The sequence below is a fragment of the Typopeltis vanoorti genome, chromosome 4, assembly GCF_054136105.1.
Source record: "Typopeltis vanoorti isolate ZY-2024b chromosome 4, IOZ_Tvanoo_1.0, whole genome shotgun sequence".
Classification (NCBI taxonomy): Eukaryota; Metazoa; Arthropoda; class Arachnida; order Uropygi; family Thelyphonidae; genus Typopeltis; species Typopeltis vanoorti.
Genome location: NC_143552.1, coordinates 130,872,080 through 130,891,425, shown reverse-complemented (window position 1 = coordinate 130,891,425; position 19,346 = coordinate 130,872,080). Strand labels below are relative to the sequence as shown.

The 19,346-nt window shown below is 34.5% G+C and overlaps 1 protein-coding gene across 3 annotated transcripts in view; it reads left to right on the top strand.

Annotated features, from left to right (window-relative positions):
• The window catches only part of dsh (Segment polarity protein dishevelled), a 423,724-nt gene that overhangs the window by 198,903 nt on the left and 205,475 nt on the right, over positions 1–19,346 (top strand). For all 3 annotated transcript variants that reach the window (XM_090392005.1, XM_090392004.1, XM_090392003.1), the window contains exon 11: positions 9,494–9,621. In XM_090392005.1, coding sequence (XP_090248131.1) covers positions 9,494–9,621 — 128 coding nt within the window. The remainder of the gene's footprint in view (positions 1–9,493; positions 9,622–19,346) is intronic.

The following is a 19,346-nucleotide window of genomic DNA, read 5'->3' as shown; positions in this document are numbered from 1 at the left end:
AATATTATTATGTTATCATTTGAATTAGTTGTAGGAACTATTTGGTAACTTGACACTTTTTTATCATCATTATTATTTGTTGATTGATTTATTGATTTCTTTTACTTTGGTTGATATATAACTTATCAGCCACCACACCAACTTATTTACTAATCATATGCTGGACTTTTTGCTTGTGCTGAATATTTTATAATTATTATGTGCAAAACAGTTTTTGTAACAGATGAAAATGTACATCATGTGATAATCACGCATCTCAATATTCATTGTTTATTTACTAAATTTGTAAAATTTAGTTTGCCTTAATTTGAACACAACAAATGAATCACTGCTGCTGTTATCACTCCTCACTATAGCTAAATTATTGGGAATAATTCCATAATTATAGAGAAAGTAATAATTCATTGCAGTTGAAGTAATGCCATAGTGAATTTCCTTTGGAATAGTATTTGTGCTATGGGACTTTGGCTAAGTATTTTCAGTAGTTTACTACATTCTTAGCAGCCAGGCCACTTGTAAAGTTTAATAAATGACTGTTAGTTTAATCATCATCATACGTATCAAGGATTTAGGCCTAGCATGGCCTCTTCCGGCCTTAGAAGTCATCGTTTAAGAGGACGTTCTGGTTTTCTTTTTCCTAATGGCTTGTACTTTAAGGCTTGTTTTGGTAATCTTTCTGTTTTCATTCTTTGAACGTGTTCCATCCATTTATGTTTATATTTTTTAATTTTTTCTATTACTGGTTCTTGGTTTAATTCTTTCATAATATCTTCATTTCTTTTGTAATCAAATAGGGTATACTTTGCAGTTTTTCTCATAAACTTCATTTCTGCTGTTGTTAATCTTTGTTTGTCTTTTTGTTTTATTGTCCAGATTTCGCTTCCGTACATTAAGACCGGTAAGGCTAATGTATTGTATACTTTTAGCTTGGTTTGTTTTTGAACTAGGTTAGGTTTAAATATAGAGTTAATTACACCTGCTATTTTTAAATATTTTGCAATTTTTACATTTATATCTTTTTCATTTTCATATGTGATCATACATCCTAGGTAGTTAAATGAATTCACCTGTTCTAAGATCTTGTTATCTATTGCTATTTTAGTTCTTGCTGGATCTTGTCCTTTAAAGGCCATAGTTTTTGATTTTTCTGTTGATATTATCATACCATAATCTTTGGATATCTCATTTAAATTTAAAATAGCTTTCTGTAAGTTATCTTCAGAATTTGTAATAATTATTTGGTCGTCTGCAAAGAGGAGAGTGTTTAAGTTAACAGTAGGTGAAAGTTTAATTCCTTGGTGTAAATTTTTATTCCATTTTATTATTATTTCATTTAAGTAGATACTACTAAGAGTTGTTGAGAGGGGACATCCCTGTCGGACCCCTTGGTTTATCTCTCTTGTATATGATAGCTTGTGATTTAATCTTATTTGTATTTGATTATTTTCATATATATTTGTGATAGCTTTTAGGATATTATTTGGTATTTGTCTTTCTTTTAGTATGTTAAATAATATGTTTCTTTTAACTTTGTCAAATGCTTTTTCAAAGTCAATAAATGCAATATGTGTTTCCAAATTATATTCTCTTCTTTTCTCTACTATTAATTTTAGGCAAAAGGCTGGGTCTATACATGATCGTCCTTTTCTAAATCCATTCTGTACCTCTAGAATAAAGTTTTCAGAATATTTAATAAGCGTTTAATAAGCATTAATAAACTGCTATTAGTAGCTGATATCCATCCATGGAAAATATACTGTGTGTTGAATTATCGTTAATTCTTTTGAAAGTTATTTGAAGGAATTAACTCAGTTACTTGAGCATGTTTATTCTATGGTCATGAAACAAACAACCAACAAGAACAAAATAAGATACAAAGCATTTGAAGAAAATATCTATAGAATCATGGATAATCATTAAAGTATATTTATTGAGAAAATTTTGCCCTAAACAAGCCTTAATTTTAATCTGTTAAAGTTCAAGCCAGATAACCGGGAGAAGACCTTCAATAACCTGCATGGAATTCAGAGAATAGACCAGAACTTTTGATTAAGTGTTCAAATCTTCACCTTCTTTCATGTGTTGTTTGTATTATTAGATATCCACTTGGATTTTGAATGCACAAAGGTGGGCTGAAAATTTGAGAGTAGCAACTAAGGATAGAAAAAAATTGAACTTCTTGCTGGACTCAATAACATAAGTAGTCCCTTCAAAAGAAGTTACATGAAAAGTTCCTGGCAAGTGAGTTAGTAAATATGCCCAATGAAAATGCAGAAAAGAATGTAAGATAGCTAATCTATGTCTATAAGTAGCTAAACAAAAGTCATGGAAACAGTTTAATAAGAACAGAAGATTATGTAGATAATAAAATGTTCTGGAAACTACTGAGAAAGCTTAGAAATGGAAGAAAGAGTAGAAGAAATCAATTGATAAATACTACATGAAGTCTGATATAATGTTCTGAATGTCTGGAGTAATTATTTGAAAGATTGTAAATTTAAGCAAATGATAGAACAGTGGTAGAAAATATTCAAGAAGAATGTTGTCAAGAGTTACATGCTGATACCTGAGATAGAAAAACCACCAGAAGCTGAAATACAGAAAAATAGTTGGTGTAGATTATATTTGATCAGAAATGCTGAAATAGTTGAATGTGATATTTACAGATTAATTTCCCTGCATAGCATTCCAGGTAGGATTTCTACGTGCATACTTGAGAAGAAGCTAATAACAAATCATGAAAGAGAACCTTTGGGAAGAATAGGCTATTTTCAGGCTGAATGGAGATTGTCAGGATCGTTTATTTTAATACAAATAGTTTAGAAATTGTGGAAATATAATAAGAATCTGTATTTAAATTTTGTGTATATGGAAAAGGCATATGATAAGTCATTCAGAACACTGCACTTATGGTGTGCAGTGTTCTGAATGGCTATAGCTAATTTCTAAAGAAAATTAGCTATAGCCAACTATCCACTAAACAAACTATTCCTGTAGTTTGTTATAGCGAGAGTCAGCTGTATTTGTATTGTATTGTATTCAGATTGTACTTTTTTATTGACTTAACTTAAAATGTGATTCTCAGAGATTAAGTTGCCTTCCTTTGTTTATTAACTATGCTTACTCCTCCTTCACTTGAGACCATATTAAAATTCAGGTTGACATTGTTCTATTAACAGATTCTAAAAAGAGAATAGAAAGCCAAAATAGTCAAGCCACTTACCATCACCGTATGTAGAGGCTTAAGTGCTGTGAGGACATCATGTCTTTCTGAGTGCTGTATACAATCCATTAAGCCTCCAACATGATGACTTACCATCACCAAAGGCTATATTATTATTATTATTATTATCTGAGACCTCCAGGGAGTCAAGGACTCATCGAGGGAAGTTGTAAATTACCCAACCCAGCCATCATACCTTCCTTTAAATTCATTTACACTAGATGCACTCACTATCCGTAAGGGCAAATTATTCCACTCACTCACTGCTCTCTGGGAGAAAAACCTAGCTCTTAAGCCTTTCTTGACTGAGAACAGTCTTAACTTCCATGGATGCCCCTGTGTTCTCTCCCTGCCTTCCATATAATGAAAAATTTCATCATTTGGAATGCTATAACACTCATTCAAAAGTTTAAAGACCTCTATCATATCACCCCTCTTTCTCCTGTTAACCAGAGTCTGTAATCCACATACTTGCAATCTGTCCCCATAATCTAAATCCCATAATCCAGATATAATCTTTGTAACTCTTCTTTGCACCCCTTTCCACAGCTTCTTTATCCCCCTTGGAACCCAGGTGTCCAAATCTGCACACAGTAATCCAAGTGTGGTCTTATCAAAGGCTTATAAAGAGGCAAAATTACTTCCTTATCCTTACATGTCAAGGTTTGCTTCAACATAGCAATTATCCTCTGAGTTGTATTTGCAACTTTTGCTATGTGACCTTTGAACTTTAAATTCTTATTCATCAATATACCAAGATCCCTTGCCTCTTCAGTTTCTTGTAGCATAACCCCGCTAATATAACATGCCGCTGGAACTCTAATCACGCCAAACTGCATAACTTTACACTTCTTCTTCTCCCATAGTCCTAAATGAACTGTTGGGTCATTCATGGCTGGTAGGTGATACTCTTTGCTAGCCTCCTCCAGTCGTCTCGGTCTCTTGTTCTTGATATCAGTTGAGAAAGGGAGGAATTTACACTTACTAACATTAAATTGACAGCCATTTTCATTTGCCCAGATTTCCAGTCTATTCAAATCATTTTGTCATCATCATCATCATTTTGTAATTGTTGAATATCAGTAGCATCCTTAATTTGCCCTGCCTATCTTTGCATCATCAGCAAACAATTGGAAATCTGATGATAGACCCTGCTCGATGTCATTAATGTATAGATTGAACAATAATGGCCCAAGGACTGAACCCTGAGGTACACCACTGGTTATCTTAAATCTGGCAGATTCACACCCACTGTATACCACTTTTTGATATCTGTCTGTCAACCATCCTCTGATTGAAGAAGATTCAGTCAGAGGATGGTTGATAAAATAGATTAATGTTCCAATCCCATACTCTCCAGTTTACACAACAGTCTATCATGTGGTATCCTATCAAATGCCTTAGAAAAATCCAACATTATCATAGTATATCCATTCCCTTTATCCAACTCGGTTGTAACATTGTTATAAAATATGAGCAAATTGTTAAAACATGACCTTCCTTTAGTAAACCCATGCTGTTCCTTGCAGAGTATAGAATGCTTGTCTACCCATTTCTGTATGCGAGTTCTTACCAACTTCTTTAAAAGCTTCACTACCACACCAGAGATACTAATAGGTCGGTAGTTAGACACATCAGTTTTTGCACCACCCTTGTGCAATGGAACTATCATACATTCCTTCCATTCCTGTGGTATCATTCCTGAGCTGAGACTCAAGTTATACAAATGTGTGAAAGGCCTAGCCAATTCAGCTGAACATTCCTTTAACAAACGGGCAGATATTCCATCTGTCCCTATTGACAAATTCTTATCCAGGTTATTCAAGAGCTCTTCAACCTCATTTTCATGAACCTCTAACTCTTCATCCAACATAGCAGTAGCTCCATGCACCAATCTACATACACGTGGTTGATATATTTTAACAAAGTGAGCACTCATTAACTGAACAATCTCCTTAGCTTCCGACACTGGTGTACCATCTGCATTCAATAAAGTTATTCTTCCACATTCATTCTTTCGTTTGCTTGCAGCATAACGATAAAATTCTTTTGGATTGCCTTTAGCTTGCATGGCCAATTTCTTTTCATACTCCATTTTAGCTTTTCTCACAATACTCGTTACTTTTCTGGCCTGAGCTTTATATATTTCATAACTCCTCTCACTCTTATTCTCACGATACTTTTTCCACATCATCTTCTTCTTGTGGATTTCTAGCTTAATAAGGCTGCACATCTATTTCACACCCAACCTATTTACTCTTCGAACACTAGGAATAATTCAGATACCACCTCATTCAAGCATTTTTTCAAAGATTCCCATGCATTGCTGACATTTTTTTTCCATTCAGTAACTGATACCATGGGACCAAAGAACTTCATCTAAGGTGATCATAATTTCTGGCTTTGTAATTCAGCATGTAGCCTGATTTAATCGGCGCTTCAATATAAGTAGATACTTCCCAAGAAAACACAGCATGATCACTGTCACCAATTGGTGGTAAAATAGCCATATTCTTGACAGAGATCCTGTCTGATGCTATGAGCAAATACAACACTCTTTGACCTCGAGTTCCTTCTTTCACATGCTGCTTGAGAAAATTATCTCGCAGCAATTCAATAAATTCCTGTTCTTTCTGATCACGAGATTTCTCTCATATGGCTATATACTCTTTCAAAAAATAGGAAGAAGTAAAACTAAAGTACACATTGATGGAAAGACCATTGATTAGGTAAAAAGATTTAATTATTAGCCCCTGTTTTCACTGAAACCTTAAATACCCTTGAAATTTGAAAATATAGGCTGACAGTTGGATGGTCCATAGTGAATGATTTATCTAAAATTTGAAAAAATAGTGGAATCTCTAATGTTTAAGCTAACTTGACAATACAAGCATTAAATCAGCAACCATTTATGTCTCTGGCTCTCAAAAGAAGAGAACAAATTACTGGCCTTTAGAATGAGGTACTTTCAAAAATAAATGAAATATTAATCCCATACATTAGAGGTTGAAGGGTTGTTGTTGTTTGAGAATTCTTCTTGAGGAAGTCTGCTCCAGAGGACAGAGGTGAATGAGAATAAAAGAGGATGAATAAAAGCAGATTTGGTGTCTTTGCAGTTGTACAGTAAAGGGGTGCTGAGCAGCTTCTGCTGTTGTATTAACAGGTACAACAGAAAGTGGAGGAATGATGGTTGCCAATTCACTGGAGCAGCAACCATAGACAGTGCTGAAACACTGCACCTCTGAGATAGAGGTTGAAGTGAGTGTAAGAGAGGGATGATCTATGAGCCTAATTGTGCATGCCTCTGGATGGTGTCAAGGATTTCAAGAGAAGTTATAGGTGTACCATCACAAACGTGAGCAGTAGTTGGAAGTTTTCCCTCTTGGTTATGCTATAAAGATACCAAGAAATGATATAATTGGTTTAATCCTTTATCCAAGTATAAGCAAACAAGTTTGCACCTGAACTATTTTCAGGACTGGGGCAACTCATATATAGAAGTTTATGACTTCACATTACTTGCCTTAGTATCCCATAATGCAAAGCACATATCCTTATGGGAATGTATAATGCTGTGCATTATGGGAAGGGTCACTACTACCCAGACCAGTTTCAACCTTTATTGAGATCTCATCAGTGAGAGCCCGACCCCAAGGTTGAAGTAATGCAGAAGTCATATTTTCATATACGAGTTGCCAAAAGGTGTCACACAGTTCTGAAAATAGTTCAGGTGCAAACTTGTTTGCTTACACTTGGATAAAGGATTAAACCAAGTATATAATTTCTTGGTATCTTTAATTTATAACATAACCAAGTGGAAAAACTTCCAATGACTATTCTCTAATCCAGACTATTTTAATAATAAGGGGTGACACCTTTTAGCAACTGGTATATGAAAATGTGACTTCTGCATTACTTCAACCTTGGTATCACATCTGGGTTTGGCTCCCACTGATTAGACCTTAATGAAGGTCAAAACCGGTCTGGGTAGTAGTGACCCTTCCCATAACTTAATACAATCCTTTATCCAAGTGTAAGCAAAAAGTTATGGGAAGGGTCACCACTACCCAAACCGGTTTCAACCTTTGTTGAGGTCTCATCAGTGGGAGCCAAGCCCAGGTGTGATACCAAAGTTGAAGTAAAGCAGAGGTCATATTTTCATATAAGAGTTGCCAAAAGGTGTCACCCCTTATTATTAAAATACTCTGGATTAGAGAATAGTTGTTGGAAGTTTTCCACTTGGTTATGTTATAAATTAAAGATACTAAGAAATTATATACTTGGTTCAATCCTTTATCCAAGTGTAAGCAAACAAGTATATAATTTCTTGGTATCTTTAATTTATAACATAACCAAGTGGGAAAACTTCCAACAACTAATCTCTAATCCAGAGTATTTTAATAATAAGGGGTGACACCTTTTGCAACTCGTATATGAAAATATGACTTCTGCATTACTTCAGCCTTGGTATGACATATGGGTCTGGCTCCCACTGACAAGACCTCAATAAATGTTGAAACTGGTCTGGGTAGTAGTGACCTTTCCCATAATGCATAGCATTATACTCATAAGGATATGTGCTTTGCATTATGGGAAATTAAGGCAAGTAATATGTAGTCATAAGCTTCTATATGCGAGTTGCCCCAGTCGTGAAATAGTTCAGGTGCAAACTTGTATGCTTACACTTGGATAAAGGATTAAACCAAGTATATCATTTCTTGGTACCTTTATAGCATAACGAAGAGGAAAAACTTCCAACTACTGCTCACATTTGCGATGGTACACCTTATTTTTTTGGCGGAGATTTATGGGAAAAGTCAGGTGGGTAGTGTTGGGTAATTCTGATTTTGAAACATTTGTGATAACTTCTTCACGGTTAGTTGAAAACTTGTAAGCATTTATGAATTGTGTTAGGATGACTGATTTTTTAATCGAACAAGGATGGTATGAGGTAGTTTTCGATATGGGTGGGTTTGTGGAATATTTTCGTGGCTATTTTCTTGACATAGACTAAAAATCACCATAGAAACCGAACAGGACATATCCATCAATTTCCTAAACCTGACATTAGTAAAAAAAAAAACATCATCATCTTCTGTTTCCTGATATGTACCCTCAAGAAGTGTACAGGATACGCTGGAGGATATGTCTTCCTTTGGATCTTTTTCCCAATATCTTGGCATCAAACACCTGTTTTGCTAACCTTTCTCTTCTATTCTGTTTAAGTGACCCATACACTTTAGATTAGCTCTTCACACACACTAAATTTCTGAATGCTGACAATATCACGTTCCTTCCTAAGCTCTTCATTTTTAAATGTTATTTTGCTAGCAGTATACAAGATAGTGTTGAAACCAGTTTTAAGTTATAGATCTGAGAGATGGATTAGAAATAAAGCACTTGATCAAAGAATAGAGAGACCACAGATATGAGAGTTTTAAGAAAAAGAGCAGTTAACAGATAGTATCAATATCTTTCTTTCTTATTCCATATAAACTTATTCAGCTGGCTCCTCACCATGTCAGCTTTGCTTATTCTGTTGACTATTTCCGTGTTTAATTTGCTATAGTCTATAAAAATTGTGCCTAAATAGCTGAAATATTTTTAATTGTTCTTAGGTTGTCCATTTGAGAATAGAGGTGAACAGGTTGATTATTACATAACTGTGGATTATTCGTTATTATGTTAAGGTCACATGCAGACACAGCTGAAAAATTATTTAATTAAGACTGATATGTAAATTGAAATATCTGTAGTTTAATCAGTTTTGATTAAATAATTTTTCAACTGTGTTTATGCACGACCTTATAATAATGCAGGTGAAGTTCTGGGTGTAGGTTTAGCAGTTCAAAAGAAAGATTTCGGTATTGTGACCACATCTTTATTAAGATAAATAAAGATAAACAAACCTGGCAAGTTTTATATGTCGTTTGACTTACGTCTTCAGGGGGGTTAAAGGTAACTAAAAGTTTAAACACAAGAAATGAGAAATTACTCATAATAGTCCATTAGATGTTGTTATGGCAGTTTAACTTTACATTAAATTAAAAAATCCGAATGCAGAATCGATACATACATTAATACATGTTATATTTAAACGATGCTGGATGTTGTCACGTTCACTCTGCCGAGGTCTGACTTATTTTATTATTAAAGGACTGGCAATTTATTATACCCAAGGTAAAATACTTTCTACATTTATATATATATATATATATATATACTTAATAAGTAATGAATTTTTTTCTCTTTCACTTTCTATACTCTTAGTCCAATTAAATTAGTTGTTGCTAAGTGCTGGGATCCTAATCCAAAAGGCTATTTCACAATTCCCAGAACCGAACCTGTTAGGCCTATAGATCCTGGTGCTTGGGTAGCACATACAGAAGCTGCTAGAGGTGAGAAATATTACATTTGGCTTGTTTTTAATTTGCATATATCTATTATTTATAGACATTCATATGAACTTCAGCTGTAATTAATAATGATCCACTTTCTGAGAATTATTCTTTTAACTTAAGGCTGTTTATCAGATTTAATGTATGTTAACTTTATGGAATTTTATGCAGCACTAAATTAAAAGGGCATTTTGAGAAAATTTATGATAAAAATAGGAATAGAAATAAATCCAGCCTATATATGATTAAAGGATGCACTGCAAAATGCAGTCAGCTCTCATTGTAGCAAATATTATTATAGCAAATTACTCACAATAAAAACTATTTCCATCATCCAAGGAGATAAAGATGCTTTGGAAAGGGTGCAAAGAAGAGTTGCAAAGATTATATCAGGATTATGGGATTTAAATTATGAGGACAGATTGTGAATATGTGGATTGGAGACTGGTTAACAGAAGAAAGAAGGGTGTATGATAGAGGTCTATAAATTTTTGAATGGGTATTATAGAATATCATCTGATGAAATTTTTTGTTATATGGAAGGTGGGGAGAGAACATGAAAGTTTGTTCATAGTCAAGAAAGGGGGTAAGAGCTAGGTTTTTCTCCTAGAGAGCAGTGAGTGAGTAGAATACTTTGCCTTTAGGGTAGCGAGTGCATCTAGTGTGAATGAATTTAAGGTATGAATTTAAAGTATGACAGCTGGTTTGGTGATTTATAACCTATCTCGATGAGTCCTTGACTCCAGGGAGTCAAGGATTTATGTTGATATTGATGGTGCAGGGTCATGTTCATCTAAGATGGCTTATCAATTCTAAAGTGTGGAAAGGATCATTCTTCTAAAAGTATAGTTTTCATCATCTGCTTTGTAATGAATGAAGGTAGTAATCAAGATTCTATATCTATTTGCATTCTATCACTGGAATATCCTAACTGCTGTCAAATGATTAATGCACAAAAAATAAAAAAATCCTTAAAATATGAGACATAGAAACAGTTAAAAAACATATAATGTTCTGTGTTAGAACTATAAAAGTATCTGTTGTTAAATTTTTTTAAATTATATTTAAAATAAAATGAATAAAAGATAAATTATTATACATATAATTTTGATTTTAAACTGGGAATCACAGTTTTAGAGGGGAAAGATAGAAAACAAAATAGAAAATCTTTTATATGATTAATCTGTGTAGGGGCACTAAATAATTTTAAAATTTGTTAGTTCGGAACTTTTTTTTTTCATCTTTATGCAACTATTGGTTATCAAGCATTATTAGCAAAGCTCACTTATCAAGGTTCCACAGCCATTCTGTATGTATCTAGCCATTTGTAAAATGTAGTGTAGTTCTCTGTTATGCAACTACATTTAAGTGTTGGGAAAAATGTGATAGTAGTGCTATCATGTCTTATTTTAGAACATTACTCAGATGTCATCCAGAAATTTTAAGAAAAGAAGTAATATCACAATGTATAACCAAGGTTAGGATAGTAAATTGGATAGGAGTCAAATGGACAAGTAGTATTATTAAGCATGAGCTGTAAAACAAGAAAATGTGGAGGTATATATAAGGAAAAAAATTATCAACTAACTCATGAACATTACAAGGATTGGGCAAGAAAGGTGACCAGCATGGTGAGGAAGACAATCAGATTATGAGAAGAAATTAGCTGAGCAGGCCAAAGGGAAATCCCAGAATTTTTTCATTATGTGGCAAGTAGGAGGAAGAATGGCCATGGAAAGATAACTTTAATGAGTGCAGATGACAGAGAGGGGAAAGAGGCAGATGAAATTGTTGAGCTAGTGAGTGACCACTTAGCAGGGGTAATATCATCCGAGTGAAGATATTGTTATGGCAGAGGTGACAGGGACTAATGTATGAACAGAGGTTGATGAATTGGAGGCACATAGAATATTGCTGATTTAAATAGGCTGACAGTATGGGCAAAACATAATAGGTGTGAATTTAATGTGCAAAAGTGTTAGTTATAAATTTTGGGATACAAAGATTACAAGCTGTGTACCACATTGAGGGAACTATGTATTCCTCTTTATAATACTTTGATATGACCCTATTTGGATTTCTTGCGATTGAGGAAATGGTGGAGAGGATTCAGAAGCAAGTGATCAGGATGGTGTGGTCTGTGGAATGCTCCCTATGAGGATAGATTGAGGGTTTGTGGGTTGCAAAAGTTAGTTAATAGGTAAAGGGGTTGGGATGTGATAGAAACATTTAAGTTAAAGGATTTTATAGAATTAATACAAAGAAAATATATCAGCATTTGGAGGGGGAAGAACAAGAGGTCATCTCTGGAAGTTGGGTAAGAGTATGGTTAAGCAAGGGTGAGGTCTAGATTTTTTTTTTCCTTTGGAGAATAGTGAATGAATGGAATGGGTTGTCTGAGTCAGTTGTGAGTGCTTTATCTGTTAATGGGTTTTGCAACGAGGTACGATAGTGTGTTGATAGTTTGGGTCTCCCACAATGAGTTTGAGGACTCTGGAAGTGCCTGTGCGATATTAATAATATTTCAGGTTGAATGTCATCCACTTCAGCCACCATATTCACTTCCATATTTCAGGTTTTGGATTCCCTCTTATACCTCAGGTATTGATATGTATATTTGATTACATTTCTCTTAATTATTTTCTACTATTATTTTGTCACTGCTTTTTTTATTTAACAATCTTTTAAAGTAATCCAGAGATACACAATATCGTTGTTCTAAATTAGCCCTACCGATCTTATTGTATGGAAGTGAAATCTGGACAATAAAACAAGAAGACAAACAAGATTAATAACAGCAGAAATGAAGTTTATGAGAAAAACTGCAAAGTATACTATACTCTATTTGATCACAAAAGAAATGAAGAAATTATGAAAGAATTAAACCAAGAATCAGTAATAGAAAAAATTAAAAAATATAAACATAAATGGATGGAACACGTTCAAAGAATGAAAATAGAAAGATTACCAAAACAAGCTTTAAAGTACAAGCCATTAGGAAAAAGAAAACCAGGACGTCCTCTTAGACGATGACTTCTAAGGGCAGAACAGGCCACGCTAGGCTTAAATCCTTGATATGCATGATGATGATTGTTCTAAATTTTTTGTCACCCTTTTTGATTTCTGATTTTACTCTTTCTATCATTTGTAAGCTTTTTTTTTTTTTTCTCTCTCTTCAGTAGCTCCTAGTTTTGTCACTTTCCTGCTTCTGATATTTTTCTTCTAAAGCTTCCCATGACTTTTGTCATATGCTCTCTCTCTCTCTCTGTGCATTCCTTCATTCCAGATGATCACTTACTGCTAGAACTTTCTTTTCAGGACTGCTCTTTTAATTTCTTGTGTGCATTATAAAGTTGGGATTTTTTTATTCTTCCAGATAACATCATCAAATGCCTTCCTAGCTGAATCATTCAGTGCACTGAGTCATCAAGATTTGATTCTTATTTTCAGCTCCTTCATTTTTTCTTGAATAACAGTTGAATATGGTTTGAATTTTAAAACTTTTGTTTTTCTTTTCAACATGATATTCATTTTAATCACATTCCTACTTGCAGCTAAACGGTAATCACTTTCTACTTCAAATTCTCTGTATAACACTGTCAACAAGAACATAGTCAATAAGACTATGTTCTTATTAGTTATAAATTCTTTCTATAATTCTTCAAATGTATTCCCAAGGAGTACAGTATATGCGGTTGATAGTAAATTTGTCATTTTAAGGTCAAAGCTAGCTAACTGGGAAGAGACCTTCACTTAGCATTTTTAAGAAATGCAAAAACCAACTGGGATTTTTGAACTAATGTCCAATCCTCACCTGCTTCTGGTGTACCTTCTTAGTTACTATCTATCTGGATACTGGACAAACAAACATGTTGATTGTGTTCTGAACTTTTCAGGACACAGTCAAAAAATTTCAAATCCTCTGTATGCTTTTGTGTCATGAACCAACATGATGGTTCAGGACAAAAGTATACAAAGGATTTAAAATTGGAAGTGATCACCATTTAATTTTTAGCAGGCTAAAATTAAAAATCATATTCAAAGTAATTAAAAAAGTGTCAAAGTTTTAAAATGAATCAAAGTTGAGCAGCTTTCAGAGATGAACTGTAGATCTAAACAACTATTATTCAAGAAAAAAATGAAAGAATTTGAAAACTAGAACCAAAACATGGAGATTGAGCGGCACACCCTGAAGAAAATGTTTATTAATTCAGCCAGAGAGGCATGTGGTGTGGATGCTTGTAAGGATAGAAATAACAGAACTCTACAGTGTACTCAAAAGTTAAAGAGGCAGTAAAGGAAAAGAAGAAAGCATATCAAAAATTCCTTGGCAAGTAAGTCAGCTTGTGCTCTTAAAGAATACAGAAAAAAATGTAAGACAGTGAAGCACTATAAAACTAGCTAAATAAAAGTCATGGGAAAACTTTGATAAGAACATAGAAAATAAATATCAGGATGGCAGCAAAATATTCTGGAAGCTATTGAGAAAGCTTAGAAAGAGAGGAAAGAGTACTGTAAAAGGAATGAAAGATGATATTAAAACTAAAGATAGTCAAATTTCTGGAGTAATTACTTTGAAAGAATGGTAAATAAAACAAAAAGTGACAGCATGGTAGTAGAAAACATTCAACAAGAATGCAATCATTTTTCTACTTAAAGTACATATCAGTACTTTAAGTAGAAAAAGCCACTAAAAACTTGAAATGAGGGAAGACAGATGGAATAGATATTTAACCAGAAATGCTCAAATATAGAGGTATAAAAGTTTTACAGTGGCTATATTACTTAATGCAAGAAGGCCTGGTGAGAAGGTAAGATTCTGGATGATTGGAGTAAAACTCCAATTGGAGTAAAATTATTACTCCAATTTTACTCCATTTTTGCAAGCAAAATCTCTTAAATAAGTTAGGAATTTTTTTTCAGATGCCTGACTAGAATATAGTGACAATGTCAAATTAGCTTTTAACTTCTGAGGTAAATGCATATTTACTCAATATTATTTATGCAGTAATCACATTATTCAACTGTTTCTCAAGTATACTTGAGAAACAGTTGAAGGGAAATTGTGGAAGGGAAGCTTGGTGAAGAACAAGCTGGATTCAGGCCAAATAGAAGTTGCCAGAATCAAATAGTTGAGAAATCATGGGAATATAACAAAGTTCTATATTTAAGTTTTGTAGACCTCCAAAAGGAATATGACAAAGTGCCAAGAGAAAAGCTATTCAAAACACTACAGTTCTGTGGTGTTAACAGGGCATTATATCAAGCAACATTTAGTCTTTATTTGAGTTGTAATTCAGCAATTAGAATTTGAAGGAAGTACAGGAAGATGGTTTAATGTTGAATCTGGTGTCAGACAAGGATGTATATTATCCTCTCTGTTATTCATTATCTATATGGATCACATTATGAAGCAGTATTAAACATGATACAAAAATTGTAAATGTTAAACTCAGCTCTTTACTTTATGCAGATGATGTTATACTTCTAAATAAATTCGGTACAAGTCTGCAAGATTCTTTGACTAAATTGAATAACTGTTGTAATAGATTTGGTATGAAGGTCAGCAGTGACAAAGACAATAGGCAGAAGCATTGAAAATATCAACTGCATTATGAATGGAGAAGCTATAGAACAAGTAAAACATTTTAACTACTTAGGCATGATTTTTAGTAAAGACAGTAAATTAAATATGGAAATAGACATCAGAATCAATAAAGCTGGTATGGTAGGAAGTCAACTGAATAAATTTATGTGGAATAAGAGAGAAATTAGTCAAAACACTAAATTAGCTATATACAAGACAATGTTCAAACCAATTTTAATGTTGAGCTGGGTTAGAAATAAAACACTTGACCAAAGACTAGAGACCACAAATATGAGAGTCCTGAGAAAGATTAGAGGTATGAACAGATGGCATCAGTGGCAATATCATATTAAAAGCGAGGATATTAGGAAAGAAGTTAACATTGTTAGGCATCCAGGAATGTGTTAGCAGAGCTAATCTCAGGTGGTATGGTCATTTAAAACAGAATTGGAAAGGAAAGATTAGCAAAACAAGTATTCTCTACCAGGTTGGTAGGAAAAAGACTCAGAGGAGGAACAATGTTGGAGTCTTGACAGGTAACAAATTGATTTGGAGGAAAATGGATAGGAAATTAGTAACAATGTAAGTTTTTCATGTAGTACTATCATATCCTGTACACCCCTTGAGGGTACATATCAGGAATTTGATAATGATGATGATTCAATGATTGTCTTTGAAATTGTTGGTAAGTGGCATCAGGATCAAGACAATCAGCAGGAATTTCAGAAAGAGAAGAAACAAGATTTGCTTTAGACTGTTCTTTAGTAGTATTTGATTTGAGTTGTGTAAGGTTAAACTTTTGTCTTCTTATTTTTCTTGTGGTTCTAATTCCAAATTTCAACATAAATGTTGCTATGACTAAGTTATGGTCAATTCCAGTCTGCACTTGGAAAAGAGTTTTATACAGTTTTTATAAGTATGTTATTATTATTCGTGACACCTCCAAGGAGTCCAAAGACTCATCACGGGAGGACACCCACTGTACAACTCTCCATCTCCACCACTATACTGAATCTCTACTACCCATCAACCACATCAGCGCCATCTACTGCCCACCACCACAACAACCAGTATTTTCTGTATGTAAATTGTGTATTCTGAAGGGCTGATTTTTGTCTGTATGTGGGATGAAAAACCAGAGTTTTTCATCCCGCTTTACTGATCTTATTTTATATATAAGATCTTATGCTGCATCAGCAAGGAATAAAGTGGATTTCTCCCTAGTAAACAAGATCTCTGATCTTTTTTTTATTTATATAAAAGTCAAGTGGATATTAGATCCAGCATTATTTCAAAGCTGAATGTAGAAACTCTGAAAGTTTCATAAAAATAAGTTGACCAGAGAGCTTACAGGAATATGCTCGCCAGCATTTATGAGTCACCCTAGCATGGACCACTTTAGAAAACAGGATGCCCAGGCATCCATATATTCGCTTTATTATTTTAGTAAAAAAAAACAAAAAAATCTCTGATTTCCTTACCATCAAAAGCCTCCTCATTCTCCTCTCAAAAACCCAGGCATATATGTTATTAAAACACTTAAGGAATAGAACAACATAGTTAAGAATATAAATTAAATTAAACTTTAATAAATATTTTCCGATATTTCGGCAATGTCACGTTGCCATTTTCTAAAGGACCTTACAAAAAAACTTCTTGGCCTGTAGAAGTTACCAACAGATTAAAGCCGTTTAACTCTATACCCCCCCCCCCTCCCGTATTTACGGACTCCCAAAAATACACAAAGAAAATGTGCCATTACGTCCCATAGTGGATGGCATTGATTCCCCACATACAAATTAGCTAAACATTTGGCCAAAAAGCTCACACACTATACTGGCAACACACCATCACTCATAAAAAACTCAGCCCATTTCAAAGCCAGCATAGAAAACCTTACACTCCAACATACTGACATAATGGTCAGCTTTGATGTGTCCTCTTTATTTACAAATGTCCCACTCAAGGAAACTTTAGAGCTAATCCAAGCTAAATTTTCTCCTGACATCTCAGCCTTATTTCAGTTCACAATGAACTCAGGCTATTTCGTTTGGCAGGGAAAATTCTACAAACAAATAGAGGGGACAGCCATGGGTTCACCACTCTCCCCACCTTGGCCAATTTCTTTATGGAGACCTTTGAAGAAAAAGCCTTAGCCTCTGCCCCACAAAAACCAACCATATGGCTTCGCTACGTTGATGATGTGTTCGCTATTTGGCCACATGGCTCTGAAACACTTCTCTCCTTCTTAACACACTTAAACAACCAACACCCCAGAATCAAATTCACTCTGGAAAAAGAGGAAAACAACAGCCTCCCTTTCCTAGACACACTAGTCACCCGCCAGCCTAATGGATCCTTGGTTTTCTCAGTTTACAGAAAACCCACCCATACAGGCAGATACATTCACCAACAATCCCCCCCCCCCCCCCTCACAACAATATGGAGTAGTGAAAACATTATACAACGGGGCTAAACTAATCTGTTCAAACGACTTGGCCTGAACTAAATCACATTCTCAACACTTTCTCAGCCAATGGCTAACCCCCCCCCCCCAAAATATTAGAATTTACAAACCACAGATCCCCTCCCTCCCCCCACAACAAGGATTACTCTAAATCCATCACCATTCCCTACATCCGAGGCATCTCGGAAAAGATTACCAAAATCTTAAAAAAACATGACCTGACCTCCTGTTACAAACCATACAGAAAATTGGCATCCCTTATCCGCTCCACTAAAGACCAACCACTTCCCCTAGACCTACCTGGTGTTTACCAGGTCCCTTGCAGTTGTAAACTGTCTTACTTTGGCCAAACAGGCAGGACAGCGAATATCAGAATTTCGGAACACAAGGACTACATCCGTTTTCACAAATACAGTCATTCTGGGCTTGCGGACCATGCTCTGGATACACGCCATAGAATACGGTGGAAGAAAGCTACAGTGATACACCGTAGCAAATACAAATTTGAAAGACTCTTTATGGAATCAGCCTCAGCCCTGAGAAATTCTCCAAACCTCAACAAATTTGGTTGTATGCGACTGCCCCAAATTTGGGAGGCCTACATCTGCAGACCTTCAGCCCAACGGCCAAGAACACCTACTTAGCCCGCTGGAGGGCACCATCAGGACTGTTAGGAGAACAATAGCTTCATCTTATCATTCCCAGTTTCTGTGTTGTGGTGCCTACGTGCACGTAACTTTTTGTAAGGTCCTTTAGAAAATGGCAATTTTATGGTCCTTTAGGAAATATCGGAAAATATTTATTAAAGTTTAATTTAATTTATATTCTTAACTACGTTGTTCTATTCCTTAAGTGTTTTAATAATGCATAACCAACGTATAAGCCTGTCTACGAGAACCAGGCATATATGGGATCAATTATTCATGTGGAATTTGTTCTGATAGTGCTAATGGTGCACCAGAGAAACACAAGCTATTTTGCTAATTTTTTTAATAAACTGTGTTTCTCTCTATTTTGTTTCATTAAATAATGTTACACCAGCATACAAGTTTTAGTTTTGTTGTGCAGGTTAAATAGATGGGGGGGGGGATATCCATGTTGGAGCACATTAAGAAGGTAGGTAAGTATGTAAATCAGGACCAGGTACATACAGTACAGATGAATCAAGTGAAATGGTCTTTTTTCCTTTTTTTTGTCACAGTATTTCAATGAATATTAGATGTTAAAAAAAAAACCAATTAGTAATAGGAAACAAGGTATGATCTTTCATCAAAAAATTGGTGCATTCAGCTCTAGGACGTTCTATCACATTGTTAATCATCATAATACACACATATTGCACATATGCACAACATTCAAAGTTTATTTCAAATATTCAAATTTAAAAAATAGTTTGTAACAAACCCCAGTCAATGTAATCAATTTTTTTTTTTTATCTCTCCTGATGAAATCTACTATAATACAAATAAAACTAAATGAGGTTAAAACTTAATGTTCTTAAAGAGATAAGACCTACTTTGCAGTGGAGAATGAAAGCAATGAAAGAGTGTCAAAAGTGGGATTGTATTGCAAACAAGACAGCAGAGTTGGTAATGATGATTATGACAAAGCATGTGAAAATGGATGGCAGAACAAAATGGTAGAAATGTGACTAAGTAGCAAATGAAGGTG